At 37.3% G+C, this 21,064-nt stretch overlaps 1 protein-coding gene across 1 annotated transcript in view; it reads right to left on the minus strand.

Annotated features, from left to right (window-relative positions):
* Positions 1-9,333: 9,333 nt before the first annotated feature.
* The window catches only part of LOC123753555 (1-acyl-sn-glycerol-3-phosphate acyltransferase alpha), a 30,119-nt gene continuing 18,388 nt past the window's right edge, over positions 9,334-21,064 (minus strand). Inside the window, exons 4-6 of the mRNA XM_045735528.2 lie at positions 18,018-18,186; positions 16,034-16,158; positions 9,334-11,409 (exon numbers count right to left, since the gene is read on the minus strand). Coding sequence (XP_045591484.1) covers positions 11,362-11,409; positions 16,034-16,158; positions 18,018-18,186 — 342 coding nt within the window. The 3' untranslated portion in view covers positions 9,334-11,361. The remainder of the gene's footprint in view (positions 11,410-16,033; positions 16,159-18,017; positions 18,187-21,064) is intronic.

The following is a 21,064-nucleotide window of genomic DNA, read 5'->3' on the forward strand; positions in this document are numbered from 1 at the left end:
AATACTATAGATTAATCCTCAACAATTTCTAATAAACAAACATGTATTAAGTGCATTGCACGACGCAACTCGCAGGTCTTATTTGTACATCAAGGTTCATTTCTCTTGAAACATTCTGACTATTCTACTTGTCACTAATACATTCTTTTTGAACTAATGCTTTGAACTAACTCATCCTCGATGCCTCTTTTTTTTTGCTAGTGAAGTATCGAATTTAATATTCAAACTAACAAAATATTTTATATTTCTGCTTTATAGAACCATACAATCATACTCTGTTCACTGATAAGCATTCTAGCTTTATTTTTCATGCTTATCTCTTCTTTGGTCGTATTCATAACATTTTTGTTTGAAAAATACAACACACACATTCCTTGCATTTCCCAAAATTAAAACAGGGTGATCAATTGGATTTTAATTTATCAAGTTTCATGCTCGCCAAATAATGAATACTTTAAACATAGAACACCATAACAAATACAAATAAATCCCACTAAAATGATGTAGGCGATGAGTCACAATAACGTGGCTGAAGTATGTTGACCAGACCACACACTAGAAATGAAGGGACGACGACGTTTCGGTCCGTCCTGGACCATTCTCAAGTCCATTGTGCGTCAAGTCAAGTCAAGTCGACAATCGACTTGAGAATGGTCCAGGACGGACCGAAACGTCGTCGTCCCTCAATTTCTAGTGTGTGCTCTGGTCAACATCAATAAAATGATGTATGTCGAGAAAATAAGTTTGAGCAATGAAGTGACTGGAATCGGTGATCAATGAACTCCTAGCCACGCATCTTACCCTTGCATGACGGCTTGGTATAAGCTATACAACCTGGGATTCTACCGAATCCACTGTCGCCTGGAGGACTTCAGTGGAATCCCGGGTTGTATAGCTTATACCAAGTCGTGATACAGGGATAAGGTGCGCAGCTGGATGTTCCTCGATTGCTGGTTTAAGTCACCTCATTGTTCCAACTGATTTTCTCACTATAACAAATAATTTTATGGGCGTTCCAAAACATGAAATACTAAAATATACTGTAGAAAATAGAAAATATATAGAAAAATTAAGTTTGTATTTTGCTCCACAATAATCAAAATGCAGACAAGCTCCCTACATCCAATAAAATTGTGTTCATATTCTCCAAACTCAAGGAACTCGGTGAATACCACCATTCACGATAAGAAAAAACAGGAATATACAGGTCTTTTCTTTTCTATCAATATCATTATTTATCAAATTAAATTAAATACTACTGTATATGCAAAATTTCTTATGCATGCAAATAGTCAAAGGAATTTATGACCAGTTCAAATGGTCCAAACGGGACCTTTATCAAGCCGTATGTGATAGTTCCTTGACTGGCGAAGGACTAATTACATAAATAAAAATCTTGGTGACATTTGCAATCTTACTAGCTATATAGTACAGAATTTGATATAAAAGAAGGTGGAAAGGTTAAAGCTTCATAGGGGATAGATTAGTACGAGGGCATTGGTAAAAATTCACCAAGTTATCCTATGGAGTAATACTGTAAAATTACCATCCAGCCTAAACAGTTACCTCTCATATCGTGTTCCTTTTTTAACAAAGAAAACTTAAACAATACAGTATTATACAATTCATATACAGTGACACCTTGACTTACGATTTCCCCGACTTACAATAATTTCAAGTTACCATGTAAATTTGATAGAAAAATGCGACTCGACTTACATAGTGTCGTCGACTAACGATATTACATGTTTGGGTTGACCGAGCGCTTAGTTCCCGGTCACGTGGGCCGACCTGCCTCAGTTTACTAGAGCTGCCCGCTTAATGACGATCACGCCTATAAGAAATTCTGTTTTTGTTGTGATTTTTTGCTTTTTGAACATAAAACTGATTATTATATATCATGCCATGGGTCCCAAGAAAGCCAGTGGCAAGGTTCAACCTAAGAAAATAGTTGTGTGTAGAGGCAATAGAGGATGTCCCTTCCTCATTAAGAAAATGTGTGAAGTATGGGAAGAACTGCAAAGTTTTGTTGAAAAATTCACCCAAATAAAGCTGTAGCAGGCCATTGCATTGACCGTTAAATGACAATGTGATGTCTTACTACAGACAAGTGTTAAAATGTAGGAAAAAAAAAAGTGTCTTTAGACAGATGCTTAGTGAGACAAGCAAGCAGCGAGCCACAAGCAGGTCCTAGTGGTATGCAGGCAAATCATGCCAGAGAGTGTATCCCAGAAAAGTAATCACTGCCTGATGTTATCTCATATTGGGACATCAGGGATATCATACTGTTTGGAAGGGGACTCCCCTTCCAAACGGTGACACCTCTCCTCCTTCCCCCTTATCACCATCTTCCATACCCATCAAGAGTCCTCCATAAAGGTAAGATAAACATATGTACTGAATTATAGTTAGAGAAAAAAATTGTATTCAGTATAATATGTATTTGTATGTTAATATTTTGGAGGGTGGGGACCAGGTTAATTCAATTCTCTTATTTCTTAAGGGAAAAATTTCTTCGACTTACGATACGTCTCTGGGAACGGATTACCATCATAAATCGAGGCCCCACTGTATATAATTATACAATATAGATATCAAGATTAGCCATCTTTGAATACTAATTCCCAATAAATTTGAATATAAAATGTCGGAGGTTAACAGAACATTTTCAAAGTGCACATCAATGGGTTAAAAGATATTGCTGATGAACAATGTTATTAATTTAATAATTATACTTGTTCATATACTGTACAATACAAAATGCAGGGCACTCAAGAGCAAATAATATCTATAGATTTGCCCTCACCACAATACTGTATAGTACCATATTACAAAGACCTACGGTGATAATTCTTTACCTTCACACCACATACAGCCAAGATACACAGTAAGAACAAATGTTGTGCATCAGTGATGTACTACTTCATGCATTAATAAATATTACAGTATTTGGGGAAAAAATTAAAAATAAATTTATCAGGCAAAATATTAATACTGTACAGTGGAACCCCGGGTTACGAGCATCCCTGTTTTTCGGGTTACGAGCCCAATTTGTTCAGAAAATTTGCATCGGGATACGAGCATTGCATTGGGTAACGAGTTTGTTGATACGTGTACGAGCCAACCTAGCGCGTGGTGGCACGACGATCGCGCCTCAGTTTAACAGTGCCTCACGCCCAGTGACTATCTCGCCTGAATTCTTCACAAGGATTTACAGTTTTTTGTCAGATACTTGGCCACTTGAGCATAAAAGTTGTTATTATATATCTCGCCATGGGTCCCAAGAAAGCCAGTGGTAAGTTCAGGCAAGAAATCGCATGTGAGGATGACAAAGGAAAAACAAGAGATCATTCGGAAGCATGAAAATGGTACTCATGTTGTTGAACTAGCTAGGTAGTACAACAAATCTTCAGGGGGCGAAAAAGGAGGCAGTAGAGAATGTCCCTTCCTCATTAATTAAGAAAATGTGTGCAGTATGGGAAGAACTGCAAAGTTTTATTGAAAAGAATCACCCAAATAAAGCTGTAATAGGCCATTGCATCGATCTTTTTAATGACAATATGATGCCTCACTACAGACAAGTGTTGCAAAGAAGGGAAAAACAATATTCAATGGAACGTTTACTTGTGAGGAAAGTGAAAAAATCAAGCATTGAGCCACAACCAGGACCTAGTGGTATGCAGGTAAAACATGCCAGAGTGCGCATTCCAGAAAAATCTTCACTGCCTCATGTTATAATGGAAGGGGACTCCCCTTCCAAACAGTAACACCTCTCCTCCCACCTCCTCACCATCTTCCATACGCCAACAGGAGTCATCAGCAAGGGTAAGTACAGTAATAACTTGAACATACTTTTGTAGCGTAGATTTGGATGAATTAGGTATAAAATTTAGTTTGAAGTGAGGTTTTTGGATAGTCAGGAACGGATTAATTCATTTCCCATTATTTCATATGGGAAAATTAGCTTCAGTTTACGAGTTTTCAGGTCACGAGCTGTCTCCAGGAACACATTAAACTCTTTAACCAAAGTACCCCTGTATTACCAAACAGCAGCGTGTAAGCACAACAAACTGAGAAATTGCATGGACTAGTCAATTCAATATTATCAACTGCTTGTAGTGATGTTAAATCAACACATGAAAAACAAATATGGTAAGGAAAAAAAATAATATTGCAAGGTAATATTTAGGTGAATTTACCGAGGGCCACCATCTGTCTAGTGGCTTCAACAAGAACAGGAAGCAGGTAGTTTGTCACCATTTTTCCTGCATTATTTTATCCAGCTGGATTTTAAACTGCAGCAACGTCTTGACATTTACGGCTAAGGCAAGTAGGCGGTTTTTCATCCATACAGTTTTAACTGTATGGATGAAAAAACATCTTATTTCATTGTTTTTTGAGCTTGAAGCCATTGTTCATTTGTGTTACATTTGACCTTTTAAAGAAATGGTCTGGGTTAAGATCCTCCAAAGTGTTCAGTATTTTAAAGTTTCGATGAGATCAGCCCTGCCCTGTCTGGTTTGCAGTGTTAGCCCTATAGCCCTCTACCATTATCAGAGTTGACTCCACTTATGTGATAATTTTTAGCTTTCTTCAAAGTAGCTATATCCTCCTCAAGATAGGGTCTCCATGCTTTGAAACAATAGTCCAAACTGGGGCTGCACAAGCGATATATACAGTTGAATAACTACCTTTTCCTTAAAGTCAGGAAAGTCAGTATTAACAATGTGGCATTCTGTTAAATAATCATGTTCAGTTTTACTTTAAAATAATTAAACAGCCACGAGGAACAGTTCCAAGTTTTCCCCCAAGTGTCAGCCTTATCACACTATAGTACACAAGTCAAAATTTAAGGAGTCTAGAAATCTATACAAGTAATTCTAATTTTGAAAAGCGCACCTTTATAAATATTTACCAAACCTGAACACGAAAGAACCACCCTGAGATGTGTTCAGAAAATCATATTCCTTATCAAGCAGCAGCCTCCTACACTTCCTGCACTCACAAAATTTAACTTTGAATTAAACAGTGTTTTCATGGTTATCCTCTATTGAATATACACACACTGTAGTTACTAGTTCACAGTAGATACATGACATTAGAGCATAGTTCTTTACCTGTTAAAATGCCAAATATTCACCATTTGTTCATCTTCATCATCTTGTTTTTTATGGTGTATATAACAATTTACAAGAACTAAGCACCTGGTCTTAAACAGCAGTGGGATGCTGTGGATTATTGCTGGAGTGTGAAGGTCCTGCTTATTTATGATGCTATACATCATTATGAGTGGCAAAATGAACTAGTGATATTTTTAACGTTAAATATCTAACATTTAGTTCACCTTTTTTGTTTTCCCCTCCTGGTGGGTGTCTCCCCATCCATGAAATTACAAAATGGCATAATTATGTATTTATGTAATATATACGTACGTATAACTATTTAGGCTTACTTAAAAATGTCTATAGGAAGCAAGGTCCAGTACATTCATGCCTCCCAATATTCTAGTATCCTGTAGTGGCTCTTAAGCTGCAAATGGAAGCAGCCTCAACCATGTGCAGGTTCTGTCCTTTTATCTACCAGTGCTTACTTATCAAGTGTGTACAGGAAGCAAGATTTGGCTCCTAAAGATTTGCCTTCTAACTACAGTATTGATACTTTAATTTTAAACTCTTTCACATTTTCTCTTAAAACTAGAAGAGATGACTCCTTGTGAGCAACTTCATGGCATTCTACTTGGCCATTTCCATTCAATATAGATTGGCCTCTTCCATTTCTAACTTTTATCAATACAGTATTCACTTATCTTGCTTGGAAACGTCTATCCATTTTGTCCATTACCCTCATTTTGTACGCAGTCAACATATCTCCTCCCCTTTGATAGTTAATTAAATTAAGCTTTACTGTCATGTATTAATTCCATTTCAGGAACCAACCTTGTTGCAAACCTCTGAACTTTTAAAGTAATCTTCCGATGCTTCACAAAATCATAACTTCCCATTCGTATGGCTTTTCAATTTGTTTAACATACCCAGTGCATATTCTTGAAGGCCATTTCAGTTTTGAAAAGCAGTTACTTCTTGATTCTTTGGTTGTAATTACATTGGCGACTCTTTGTTACCCCCAATATTCCGTTATACGTAGTTTAAAGCAATGGCTGCCAAACTAGTACAGTACTATAAATTTCTATCATATCCACATACAATCCAAATAAAAAAAATTTGCCTTTTACTGCCTACTCTAGCTCTTTCCATTTTCTAACTACAGTACACCCAGGCTACAGAAACTTCTTACATCCCTAAGACTCGCAAGTGTCATTTCCATTCATGACTTCTCGGTCGTCTAATGCACATGAACCCTGACTTTACTCGATTCTCATTGGAATACAGGCCAAGTAAACTTGTCATGCAATTCACTATAAATCCTAGAAATATGGAACAACCAGTACAACCACAGCAGGACCGGAAAGTGCAGGAACCCAGCAGACAAACTTGCAACGAGCTCCAAGATGGAGAACTTGTCGAGCCACAAGTAATCGCCTAGTAGAGGCTAGTACCTCTAGTATCAGTGAACTCTTTCATGTGTACCAAAACATTAGAGACTCTAGATGGTTTATTTTACTGCTCTCTTAGACACATCTTAAGAATAACCAACAAAAAAGAATGCCCATTATAATTTATAAACCACCTGAATAATGTCATTAAATTGTTCCATACTCAACAGTGAAGATTGGCATTCAATTTTAATTAATACAAAATAATACTTCCAATTGATAACAGAACAAGAATAAAGGAGTTTATTGCAAGCATTATGGTATATTAAGTAGCAAAGCAGACATTTTCTGAAAGAACAAACCAGTCAGATTTAGACAGAGAAAATTGTATGCGGAGGCCAGAATAACAGCATTTGGCATAAGAACACTACACTACACCATCACGATTGCCAACTGGCAAACCTCCTCAAATGTAATTACTTTAACTCATTTTTGAGCTTTTTATCCATTGTATAAATTATCTAAATATATGAAGTTTTTAACGGTAGTACTAATCCCTAATTGTGCTTTAACAGTAATGTTCCACTACAGATACCATACATTCAACTAACAACATGCCGAGTAATAATTCACATTGGTACAGGAGAATCGCAACGTACCACTACCCTGTAGTTTAGTGCACAACCGATACAGAAATTAAACTATAGCAAACATGTATGTTCACCAACCGTATCGTCATGCTCACAAACACGTTCATCCCTCCTACATAATGTACGTCAATGGACTCGCAAACGATACATGTTTACAAATACTGTACACATTACCATGCCCCCCCTCCCCCCCCAAAAAAGAACCACCTCATGCACACATTCAATACGAACTATGGCACTAACCAGCAATTATATATAAAAGCAGATTGGATTATGAATTAATGCCCTCCCCCCTTTTTTTTAGCCAGAATAAATATTTTGTATGGTGAGAGCAATATTTAGTTGTAAGAGAACATTAACTATGTAAAAATGGATTATTTTTTCATAAGGTATACAAATCTTACAAGCAGCTGCTGTGTCCAAAATGCAGAAACGAACATTCACAAAGATTGTTAGTATGAAGTTTTATTTAAAATAAAGTTGACAAAAAAAAAAAAAAAAACTGACCATCTCTAAGTACTCAATGGTATTTTTGAAGACGCTTCAGCATAAAATGCCAACATAAAGTAACTTGTGTAGGCACCTTGACTTTTTTTTATACTACACTAAATAAATTCTAAATAAAATCACATTTAAATAGTCCACCTTGATTCACACACACTTGCCCATTTAAGTAGCCATACTACAAATAACCAGAAAACTTTAAGGAAATACCTTTCAAGAAAAATTTGTGCACATTTCAAATACCTGTACTGCATTCAAGTGTGATACTGCTAACTTGGATATTAAAAGAAATGCTGTAACAAACTGAAAACATTGTTTGCAAACTTTTAATAGTAGCGGCATCTCGGGCAGGGTGGCGAAGCGTACAAGACCCTCCTTCACTGAAGTAACAACCAGCTACACAAACACAACCTCCAATAAGAAACCTACCAGATAAACCATAGATGCTTCCTATAAAGCCATAACAGACGACTGGAAGCAAAGATTAATCTAAGTCCCAAGCAATCTCGCACAAGAGATGCTGGAAGGCAAGTTACCCGATGAGCAGTCCAGTGCTCTTCTGGTAATGATGGATCTCGCGCAGAGCGACTGTTTCGGGTCTATAATAATGAGGCTTCTTCACGCCTTCCTAACTTTGGGATTTAACTAATAATCGGCCAATTTGAGCAGGGTTCCTTTACCGAGGATTACCTTCGATGTATTTATTCTTGCTTCAAAGAATAAAAGGTTTTGCCCTTGCTTAATCAATGGCGGAATTGTAAAGCTACTCTTACGGGGTTTGTTACACTACTATTCCCAATGGAAAAAACATGCCCGAGTAACATTTAAATCAATATTTTAACGTCACTTACCCAGATTTGCCCGGGGGAATAACCTCACACTTGAGGAAGCGAGACCTTTTTCAGCATCGCATTCTGCCTTACACTGCCACCCGTGAATGCCTTATTATTGCAACCGAGTGTGAAAACATAATAAACTCCAAATCGAGGGACATTTAAGAGGCCTCCCACACAGTGGGAAATTATTAATAACTGCTAAGGCATCTACCTACTCACTATATAAATTATAACATTACACATCAGGCTTCTAGCAAGCCAACACATTTCTCTATATATGAAATTCATTATGATATATATATATATATACATATATATATCTATATATATATATATATATATATATATATATTATATCCATTATGATAAAGTTCAGTACTGAATATGATTAAGTAATACATTAATTAAAAAATAAATAAAACAAAATATATGCTGGGATCTGCTAACTCTGGTAATGACTTAAATACTAAATAACTTTACTACCACATACAGATGGCCATCTCTCATAAGAAACGTCAAGAGTCACGAAAGCAGCGCACCGTTTCAACTCTCGCAAAGCAAACACTTTGGTTCCCTACAACAGTACTGTATCGAGATGACTATATGTTCGCTTCCATTTATCAGTACATTTATATTAATTAACATGAATTTTATTGTTACCATGAGCATATCTTTGGTCCAATTGCCAGCTCCAACACTAAACAGCTACAGTATTAAATTACTACAATAAGTGCCCACTTGTTGAGGCAAAAATCTTGTGCAAAAGGGTGTCATTACCAATCAAAGGGATCTGAATTTTTTTTAAAGGGAAAGAACACATTTGTAAATTTCTATAAAATAAAAACTAAACTTAACAGTTTTAGTTATAATTATATTCAATAAATTATAAGAATTGTACAATAACAGCAACACAGATTTGAAGTTCAATAAGTTTCACTGTGGAATGCAACATATTTTAAATAGTTAGGTCAAGTGTGGTGCAAAATGTTGAGAGATCATTTCAAGGTTTTCAGAACCATAATCAATTTCTGAAGTCCTTGAACCATACAACAGATTAAAAAAAAATCCACAATTAACTATGTAATTAAAGCTCAATTAACACATACATCAATAACATTAAATTATGATAAAAGCCAATTGTGTGAACCGACACTTTAAAAAAAAAATTCCACGACAGTTACCAATAGTTTCTAAAGAAAACTAAATGCTACAGTGTTTTAATTAATGCATCTCTTCATATGATCAAAACTACTGTGTTAGCTTCAAGTTTTCAATATTTTGGAAGCTTTGAAGTCGATCTTCTATCAGAATTTCTAGTATAAAAACACTGTGGCATGAAATTCAGAAAAATATAGACCAGACATTACTACGAATGTGGAAAATACAGGTACAATGTATGTGGCTCTCTGTCAGTGCAGCAACACCACCATACCATTTTGTGGAGGTTCTAATTTTGTATCTAAGGCCGTCTGGACAAACCCTCACCCATGGCTTCAACGACTTTCATTCAATGCAGTTGTGTGTGGCAACAGCTAGGCCATTGTCAGATGTGCCATGCATTGTAAAGTTTTTCTTCAATTTAATCCTAGTTTATTTTAATAAAAAATGTTTACTTATTCTTGACCACTACAATTAAGTGAAGTGTTCCAATTGTCACTCCTCCTCCCCACCGATATTAGAGCTACTAGTTCAGTAAGCTATCTCTATAGATACTATTACAACAATAGGCAATGCTAACAGAGGTTCCTCTTTTAAAATGGGTGGTGAAAAAACATGCTAGTGTCAACTCTGTTATTTTGCCTTTTTTGTTTTTAGCAACTAGTAAATAATAAATAATGGACATTACTATTTACACAAGAGCAAGTTACCTCAGCGAGTTACAATAATTATGTACCGAAACTAAATCGCGCAAAAATGTCTGGCAGTTGCAGCAACAGGTAAATATTGCTTATTAAACACCTTCACACAAGTTTGTTAGACGACAGAATGCAACAGAAAAGCCGGCCACTTGCAGAAATGACACAAAGATAGGAAACTGGAAGACTACACATTTAGTTATACAAGAATTGCTCTACCTGTATTTTCTGGTACAGTCAACTATCAATGACCAATGGAGTGCATTCATTAACCTAGAATAAAAGCATCGACTTGCAGAGGCTGTTCATTTGCATCGGTCTTCGTCTTTGAGACGAATATCCACAACCTCTTGTCAAAGTATGAATATCAATATGGAGCTTATGTATGCACATTGCTGTTGAATAAAATATCTCCCAATATTACTGTTGTCAACAATGTTCTTATTTGCATAATGTAAGTTTCCAATTGCCTAACAAAAAATTAGCAATTTAAAATAAAGCTTACATTATTTTTTTTACACGTTTAGTTTTGTTTGGGTGACGACCTTGAGTAAACAGAAGTCTGCCAAGTGTACTTGCAAAGGCAGGATGCAGTGTCTTAAAAAAATTTCCAAGGTTCAAAACTAAACTTAAGTTTTGGTTGCCTAAACAGACATAATAATATTTATCTAATTATATTACAAAATTATTGTAAATTAAATGTGTAAATACCTCTCTCTCTACTTGAAGAGACATGGGAAGGAGAGGCAAAAAGAGAGAGAAGATACACAGAGGTATTTAAATTAACATTTCCACAACATCCACAGCCATCCCAGCAAATATTTAACAATCGATTCTTTACACAGTGACTAAATGGGCTTAGGCATTTCCAGTAAGTATTCACAGGAATATTAATAGCACAGCCACCATAAAATCTGGTGGTAAGGAGTGTGTGTGTATGTGTGTGAGTGTGTGTCCACTCGCTACAAAGGAGGAGGACTAGTGAGAAGGGCGTCGAGGTGCTAAGATGAATCTTACTTTGTTTAGCTATTTTTCTTGACTGCTTCCGTCAAGGGCCATGGATGGTGTACCTGTTAATATGGTAAATAAGCATTAATGCACAGATCTAATATTTTTATCACTAACAACTATTAATCAACGTTACCAACAAAAACATTATCTGGGTCTTCACACAAAAGCACAACTTTCTTTGCTGGTGGGTGAAGAGGGAAGTGGCAAAAGTAATTAGTTATTTTCACAACTAAAATTTTATATTCATAATGAAGTTGGAGAGTAGTAACTGCATGCCAAATGATAAGGATAGTGACAACCATGGTCACAGAAGAAAATCAACAATATATATTTTGTTTAAGGGGACTGATTGTTTAAGGAAGTGAACTTGTCCTTATCAAACATTTTATTTTCTGTGGCCCATTGAAAGACTTTATTAACATCAGAGTGGAGGTTTGCTGTGTCCTCTATGTTGTCTACTCTCATGAAAATTCTAGTGTCATCTGCAAAGGATGATACAGCACTATAGTTTGTATCCTTGTACTGTATGTCTGATATGAGGATGAGGAAAAATACAGGCGCAAGCTACCTAAGGGTATTGAGATTTTCATGGTGGATGATTCACATTTGTAAAATCTGTATATATATTACATCAGCATTTTGTCTTTCAAGGCACCTAGGGTCATGTCATAGTGGCCTAGCAATGTGAGGTAGGAATGCTTGGTTCTGAACCCATGTTGCCCAGGGTTTTGTGATATTACTTCTTGGCTCTCCAACAAACTTTATGATGTGCAATGTTAGAGCCAATGGTCTATAATTTTTTTGCATCAGCTTTACTACCTCTGAAGTAGCACGCTCTGTTTTAAGTCTGGGATAATACCAGTAACTAGGCTCCGTCTTCAAGGGATGTATAAGGCCTGCGATAATGTTTGTTTTTCCAATTTTTGATGAATATGAAATCCCAGGAGTCTGGGCCTGGTGCAGAGTGCATGGATATGCTGTCTACGGCTACTTCAAAGTTAGGTGGGGTTAGGGTAACATCTGATATATGGCTTGGGGCAAGCAGGTATCAAGCAGGGGATGGTGTCACATTCATAAAGAATTCATTTGGATCGTTGATCAGCAATGTGTTCAGGGGTTTACCAAAAACATAATCATACTGTAACTTTAGTATTTCATCAATTTCTTTGCCGTCATCTGTGAAGGTTCCATGACTCTTGCACAAAGGCCCAATGCAGGATGTAGTTTTTGTTCCAGATTTTACACAGGAGAAAAAGTATTTTGGATTCCTCTTATTTTGCCCATGGCTTTTTGCTCTCTGCCTCTCCTGGAGTTTATACAATTCTTGCAACCTTAGCTCAATAGTTTCTATTTCTCTACATAGTCTTCCTTGTCATTTGCGGGACAGAGTTGAGCACTTAATATCCTGTAAGTTGTGTTTGTCACTTATAGAGGGAATACCGCTCTCATTCTAGTTTACATCTTTTTCTCTTTCTCCTTAGTGGTATGTGACATGCACACGTTTATAATGCTATTGTGCCTATTTTCTCAAAGCACTGGTTCAAGTTTGCATTACCTAGCTGTCTTTCCCACCATATTTCTATCAGTGCCTGGTTTATTTGTTCCCAGTTAATCAGTTTGCTATTGCTGAATGCTGCTCCTCTTGGATCTGAAACTGGCTGCACAGACCTATTGCCCATGCAGGTCTGAAATTCAATTAGATTGTAATCCGAGTAACATGAATTTGTAATCATTATGTCCCTAATTAGTTCATCATTGTTTGTAAACGTAATATCCAAAGCATTTTCTTTCCTAGTTGGTTGTTCTATTTGCTGGTTTAAGGCAAATCTTGTCTCACATTTCCAGGAGCTCATTTGTGTGCGACTGTTCACTTAAACTGCTTCCTGGTATAATCATTTGCCACATTTTCCCCATTTTAGGTGCCATAAATTGAAGTCCCAAAGTAAGGTGAAGTTTCGGGCAGGGTTTGTGAACTTTTTCCAAGTACTGTAGTATTCAATATTTGAATGTTGGCCTTTAAACTGGTGACAATTTGCATCTGGCAATTTATATAAAAGGACAATTGACACATGTATAATTTCTATTTTGAGTAATAGCACTTCCACCATATCATTTGTGGTGTTTAGCAGCTCTGTGCAGATGTACCGGCTGACTCCACCCTGTAGTTTGCGTTTTCTATCACACCTGAAAAGACAATTCTGGTATCCATCTGTCACAATCCTTGGTGCGAGTTTCAGTCAAAGCTACAAACATGGCTTTGGCCTCATTTAGGAGACTACAGGTAGTTACAGAGTGGACTTTGATTTGAATGTTTTGATGCCTTGTATGTTGGCAAATAAAGATGTAATCATTGTTGTGGAAGTGCCGAGTATTTTACCTTGTGTTAATATCCGTGGTTGTGGTAGGGGCGCCACATTGTCCTGCCAAGCATTTGACCAAGTTGATGGTAGAGTTTAGACATTTCTTGCCATACTTTTCCCCATTTCTCTCACTGAAAAATCCCTCAATATATATGGGTGTTGGAAATTTTCCAACACTAATACATCATCCTTGTATTATAATACATTATTATTGTATTAACCATAGTAATTACTAATACCACTAACACGTAGAATTAACAGCGTTAGCGTTTCCATAGCAAGGCATAATTTAGTCAGAAAATTCCCAGCCATCATGACGCCAAGCGTTGATGGCAGGCTTAAACATGCAATCTCCCACATGTTGGAGAAATATAGAGTTCAGTTAATTACTTTTCCTTTCTAAAATTATTGTTCTTTATGAAAGAAATAACCATTTCGCATGCTTATGCGTACTGAGCGAGTATTTAACCAAATTAATTATTCCAGTAAAATATTACTGTGGCGTAAAATAAAAACACGTCAACCCTTCTCGTTCAAATTTGTGAAATGTTAATTAGAACAATTGCCTTACGAGAAAAGGTATTATTATCCAATATATTTATTGGTGATGATAGTTCAAATTGTACTCCTTCCGTTTCCCAAATAATTAATAGTAAACCGAAATGGTTTACGTCCGGGATCGCTATGAGCGTCTCTGCACACGCGTGACTGGGCATGGTGGGAAGAAAGGAGGCAGGATTCAAGCACAAGGCATCGTGTGGTGCACACGTGCCCCTACAGACGGCAGCCATTTAACATTACGTAGTCTACAATACTCTGACTGTTTAATTACGCGTCAACAAATATAGTCACGGCCCGTAATCACACGTACACAGCAGTGAATGTCAGGGACTGGCGGACGTGATATCGGCAGGCCTTAGTGTTTCAACACGTTCACGTTAAGTATACTTTTCTGGTTTGATGCATCATTCAAGATTGTGTATTTGTGGGTAGCCTGTCGTTAAGTTGTGAGAAGACCAACAATACAATGTTAGTAGCTTACATTATTTCACTCTAATTTCAGTGAATATTGGAATAAATTATAGCCTAATCAAATGCTACTCAAATTTCCCAGATTACAGTGTGTAGACGAGGATGAACCAAGTTTTTTCTTCCTTCACCTACGATGTTCACCACTGGTGTTTCCTCCTTATTGGGACCTTGTGATCATGACGACGAGTAGCAAAACAGACTTAATGAAGTCGTCTTACAGATAAGACTAAATCTTGTTTAGTAGAGAATTTGAATAAGGCCATTATTAATTTCTATATATATTTCTATATAGGATGATCAAGAAGAATAAGGTAACGCAATAATTTACTGCTCAGTACTCAATAAGTTTGCATTTATTATTTCTTAGGATTTAATAATCTTTCAATATATTGATTATTTAATATTTCATGATTTTTTAGAATCTATATTCTAGTTCAGATTCTACTATTTTATTAACCCCATTAATGAACTGGTGACAAACCACACTGGTTCCTAGATATATATGAACTTCTAGAAATAACCCCCCCCCCCATGTTAATATTTGAGGCTTTTAACTTTTATCAATCAATAATACAGCCCATTCATTCTCTAAGTGATTGTTAAATAATTTAACATACATAGGCACTGGTTCTATAGTGTCAATCTTATAATCACTTTTATTTGTTTTCCCTCTTTTCTCAAAAGTGGGTGGTCCTTCGATTTATATTAATTCTCATAATTAAATAATTCTATATTTGAGTCAAAGCCCCAGATACCCAACAGGTGTTGCTGTATTTATAATTGCATCCTATTGATCTTATTTGCTTGGTTCCTTTGATACGAAATGCTGGGTAATCTGTCAAAACATTCCTTATTTATGAAGTTTTACACAGTATTGGCTGGAAAAATTAATTTTCAAAGCAACATGTACCTCTACATTTAGGATATTTCTGCAGTTTCTTGGGTGTTCATATTTCAATTCTCATAGTTCAGGGAAGACTAGGACGAGTCATGTGCGTCCACAATGCCCCAAAATTTCACTTACTTTCCGATTGTTATGCAATTAAAAAACGTGACATTGCGGCAATTTGATAAAAAAAAAAAAATGATTGAAAATTGAGGTGAGAAAACTGGAAAGAGGTTAAACACTGGAGTGTGGTTGTGAGCTTACAGGCACCGCGACACCACCCAGCCTACCTTGCAGTGTGATGCGGGTGGCGTGCCGGCCCAGGAAAAGTGTTAAGACACAAAATAAAATCTGATAATTCAGGAGAAAATTATTCACATGAATAAACAACAAACTTGCCCTTACTTGTGTTGACGTTTTTGTATAAACTTCCATCATTTGAGCCCGTACATTCTCCATAAGCTGTGGCATGTCTTCTTTAGTCAAGCCTTTAGTAGAAATTGGAGGCAGGCATGTGACGATGATGTGACCTGTATTAATAAAAACAGGTCAATCTATCTGCATTCGTTATTTTTCCTCCCACTAGACAGCATAATTACTTTTACAAACATTACTTGTACATCATGAAATTTCTCCTCTGGAATAAGCAGATCTTCCTCAATGCTTGTGTAACTGGGAGTTAATGAAAATTAGCTTCACACTATGCAGTACATTCTCATTTCCAGGATTTAAGATGGCTTTAACCCTTAGACCGTGCATATTACAGCGAATATAGGGGGCATAGTAGCGAAAAATATTTGAATTGTGTAAAAATAACTTAAAAATATTAAATCTCCAACTTACTGGTTTCAGTGTCATGAAACTTTCATCAAAATATTTTCAGAAATTGATTTTAGACGAATTTTTGAAAAATAACGTTTTATTGATAAGGAGAACAGCTAATAACTGGAACTGAAGGATTATGCAGTAATAAAGAGATGCAAGCGCCTGTCTGATGCTCAAAGAAGAACAGTAGTAGTAAGAAGTGTCCACAAAGTGGATATGCAGCTGGTGCCTTTATATCATTGCTGAATAATACATAATAACAAATAATAATGAATAACTATGTTAATATGATCTATTTTGTTATATACCAAATACATTGTTCATTGTTAATACATGGTACTTTCATCAATGTCCCCCCCCCCCATTTTTTTTTTTTTTTTTTTTTTTTTTTTTTTTTTTTTTTTAAGATTTTAGTATTTTTTCTTCTTTGTTTATTATCTGATTTTAGAATGCATATGTTTTCATAACTATGTGAAGATAGAATGAAATTGTCAACAAATAAATCAGTCACAACTCGCAAAACTTGGGACTTAATTATTTTTTTTTTTGGGGGGGGGGGGTTAATTTTTCTCTGATTTCAAACAATTTTCTTTGTCTCTTTAGGTTGTTTTGATGATTAGGGACCATATTTGGGCTTTTTCACTTATATAAAGTATACCCTAAATATATCCCCTAAATCATTATAATTATTATAATTATCCCTATACAGCATTTTGTGTTTTGGGGGGGTTATTTTTTCTCGACTTAATTTCATAATTACATTTCATTCAATTTGACAAATTGACTTCATTTCAAAACATATTGACCTACAACTTTGACATTCGTACTCGAATATGTGAAACAATGTTTACTAAAACATACAATTAAATTAACAAATTAAAACTACCTTTATTCATTGTTGATAACTTCAATTATCTCTGAAACCAGAGTTTCAACTTTGAGTGGCTTCTAAAATTCCAGTTATTAACCGATTCTCAATATTTTGACATTGTGTGCTCAGCTGTCTGTTCTACAATCCCATCAGAATGGATTTTTTATAAACTTTATAAATTTGGAGTTATAATTTTTTTGATCTAAATTTGCTGCATATTTCAAATGCCCAAGTGACAATTTTTTTATAGTTAACTATACTGAAAACCATATATTCTAATTTGATGAAAATGAAGATCATATGCTATTCTGAGAGAATAGCAACATTAAATGAACAATTAATGATAGTTCATATTTTTTATTCTGAATTGAAAATCTAAAGTTTTCAATATTCAATTTAAAATTAATTTTGACTCTTGTTTTTCAAGTTATGCTGTGATCATTTAGACAAAGTTGGAGCATTTGCCTAGTTGATTATGGAAAAAAAAAATTGGAAAGTGTTTGTGCAAGTTTTAAAAACTTGTTAAATTATTTTCTGTCAATTCATATATGAATGTATTGCACAGTCTAAGGGTTAAACAGAAGCATTAAAGAACTAATTAACTATATGTACGTTTATGATCTTTAGGAAAACCAAAACTTTCATTTCAAATCAGGACCTTTCTGTACAGTACACCTATAAAAGGTAACTTACCTGGATTGAAAACTTTGCAGGGATGACTGAGGAAGCCTCGGTATGAAGAGTAAACTAGAGGAAGAACTGGTATCTGGCCTTCAATTGCCAAGTGAAAAGCACCTTTCTTAAACGGTAGCATCTCATCTCCCATGCTTCGTGTACCCTCGGGAAACACCCATAATTTAACCTGTTGGTGGGGAGTGGAGGGGAGGGAAAATTTCATATTTGAAAAAATTTAATGAATGGGACTATGTTATTTCAGGTGCTCCATTACCCTCATCCTGATTACTTTCTCCATCACTTTACAAAGAATGAAAAATGCATGTTGGCGATACTGGTCTATAGTGCCTCGTGTTTTTTCAGAGGCACTATAGCATTTTACTCTGAAAAAGTGCTCTTCAAAATGCCATAAAAATCTTGAGCTATCGTGATAAAAAAAAAAAAAAAAAAGGGTTGAATGTAATGAAATGCCATTTTCTGGGTGAGACCCGGATGCTCCTCAGAGCTATCTAGGCTGATATGAATGTATTAGACCTTGGCATCAGTCAAGCAAATGAAGTTCTAGACCTACCGAGGACCATGAGCCTTCATAGGACCAATTCTATAGTATGACTGCCGAGTTCCTTGTCCGAAACTCTGGAAGGAATCACAGAAGCCAGAACCTGGCCCCCCTCAGATTCACAAGGAGCAATGTCCTATAGGTTTTCCCTGTGGTTTGAAGTACTGTATTTTATGTCTGCCATCGACCGGGTCAGGCACCCAGAAAGGTAAGCACCCCAAAACAAACACCCTATTCTGGTTAAAAGATTGCTACTGAAAGCAAAACTGTTGGACAGAATTCCCCAAGTGAAAATGAGCAAACTAGCATGACGTCACCGCGCCGCTGTCTGCACAGCTCCCCCCCTCCGTGGGAGGGGAAAGGGGGAACTCCAACCCCAGCACCAGCTATTCACACCCCAGTTCTGAGGCTGGATGTCAAAACACTTTAAAAACCACCGACCAGAGAGAAGGAAGGTTGCTGGGAGCCTCCAGGTTTCACCCAGGAAATGGCATTTCATTACATTCAACACTGGTTTTCTGTGGGGGGGAGCCCCTTTGGCTTCCCGGAGCTACTTAACCAAAGATAAAACAAGAGGAACTCACTCCTGAACTTGAAGTCGAGACAACTGGCAGCAACTGCCGACCCAATGCAACACATACCCGACTAAGGTCAGGAACATTGACTAGGTAGCGAGTGGCCAGGACCCTGTTCGACCTCCAAAAACCACGTGCCTGAATGTCAGCCCAAGCACATGTTACAGAAGATGGCAGCAAACTTACGAATGTCGTGAGCACGAGGATAGACCACAGGATGGCTGGACCGAATATTCCTGGAGAAGACCTGAGACCCCCAAACCCTGCAACAGGGAAGAAGGGAAAACCAGGTCACCCAAAACAGGGCACCTAGGGAAGGTAACCCTAGGTGCATGCAGCCCGAATACTTGTGAAATTACTCCTGGCTCACACACCACCATTGGAAAGGACTAAACCACATCACAGCACTGTGAAGTTTCAGAGCCAGAGTTGCACGACCGCAAAGAATCACATCAGCCACAAAACTGGAGTGTGGATAACCGGCACGGGGGTCTGAGGCTCCCCCTTTACCCTCCCGGGGAGGTGGGAAGCTGCACACACAGCAGCGCGGTGACGTCATGCTCGTTTTCATTTGGCGAGTTCTCTCCAACAGTTCGGCTTTTAATAACAATCTTAAAAAGAATAAGGGTTTGTTTTGGGATACTTACCTTTCTGGGTGCCTGATCCGGTCGATGGCAGACAGAATGCTTCCAACCTCATGGGGGTTTCTGTAGGCCATTGCTCCTTGTGCCTCTCTGAGGGGGCCAGGTGTTGGCTCGTGGTCCCCAGCGAGTCTAGAACTCCAGTCGTTTGACTGATGCCAAGGTCTTAATACATTCATATCAGCTCAGATAGCTCCGGGAAGCCAAAAGGGCTCCCCCCAGAATAAGAATACAGTGACACCCCGACTTACAACTGCTCCTACTTACGATATTTTCGAGTTACGATGTAAATTTGGTCGGAAAATATGACTACTTATGATCGTGCCGTCGACTAACAATATTCGCTGATACGCATTCGAGTCGACCGAGTGCATGGTTCCTGGTGGCATGGACCGACCTGCCTCAGTTTACCAGAGCCACCTGCTTAGTGACGATCACACTTTTAATTAATTTCATTATTTTGGTGAATTCTTGTTTTTTGAACATCTTGAGGTTATCTTGAGATGATTTCGGGGCTTTTTAGTGTCCCCGCGGCCCGGTCCTCGACCAGGCCACCACCCCCAGGAAGCAGCCCGTGACAGCTGACTAACACCCAGGTACCTATTTTACTGCTAGGTAACAGGGGCATAGGGTGAAAGAAACTCTGCCCATTGTTTCTCGCCAGCGCCTGGGATCGAACCCAGGACCACAGGATCACAAGTCCAGCGTGCTGTCCGCTCGGCCGACCGGCTCCCCATGAAAGTCATTTTTATATATCATGCCATGGGTCCCAAGAAAGTCAGTGGTAAGGTTCAACATATGAAAACACATGTGAGGATGACCATAGAGGCAGTACAGAATGTCCCTTCCTCAAAAATTAAGAAATTGTGTGCAGCATGGGAAGAACTGCAAACTTTTGCTGAAATGACTCGCCCAAATCAAGCTGCAGTAGGCCGTTGCCTTAACCTTTTCAATGACACTGATGCATTACTACAGATAAATGTTAAAACTAAGAAAAAATCTCCATGGACAAATTTTTAGTGAGAAACAAGCAGTGAACCACAACCAGGTCCTAGTGGTATGCAGGCAAAACATAAGTGTACCCCAGAGAAGTCCTCACTGCCTGATGTTATAATGGAAGGGAACTCCCCCTTCCAAACAGTAACACCTCTCCTCCTCCCGCCTCACCATCTTCCATAAGCCAATACAGTTTCTAACTGTATTGTAGTTAGAGAGAAAAATTGTATTCAGTATAAAACGTATTTTTAAGTTAATATTTTTGGGGGTGTGGAACGGATTAATTCAATTCCC

This window comes from Procambarus clarkii, chromosome 56, assembly GCF_040958095.1.
Source record: "Procambarus clarkii isolate CNS0578487 chromosome 56, FALCON_Pclarkii_2.0, whole genome shotgun sequence".
Taxonomy (NCBI): domain Eukaryota; kingdom Metazoa; phylum Arthropoda; class Malacostraca; order Decapoda; family Cambaridae; genus Procambarus; species Procambarus clarkii.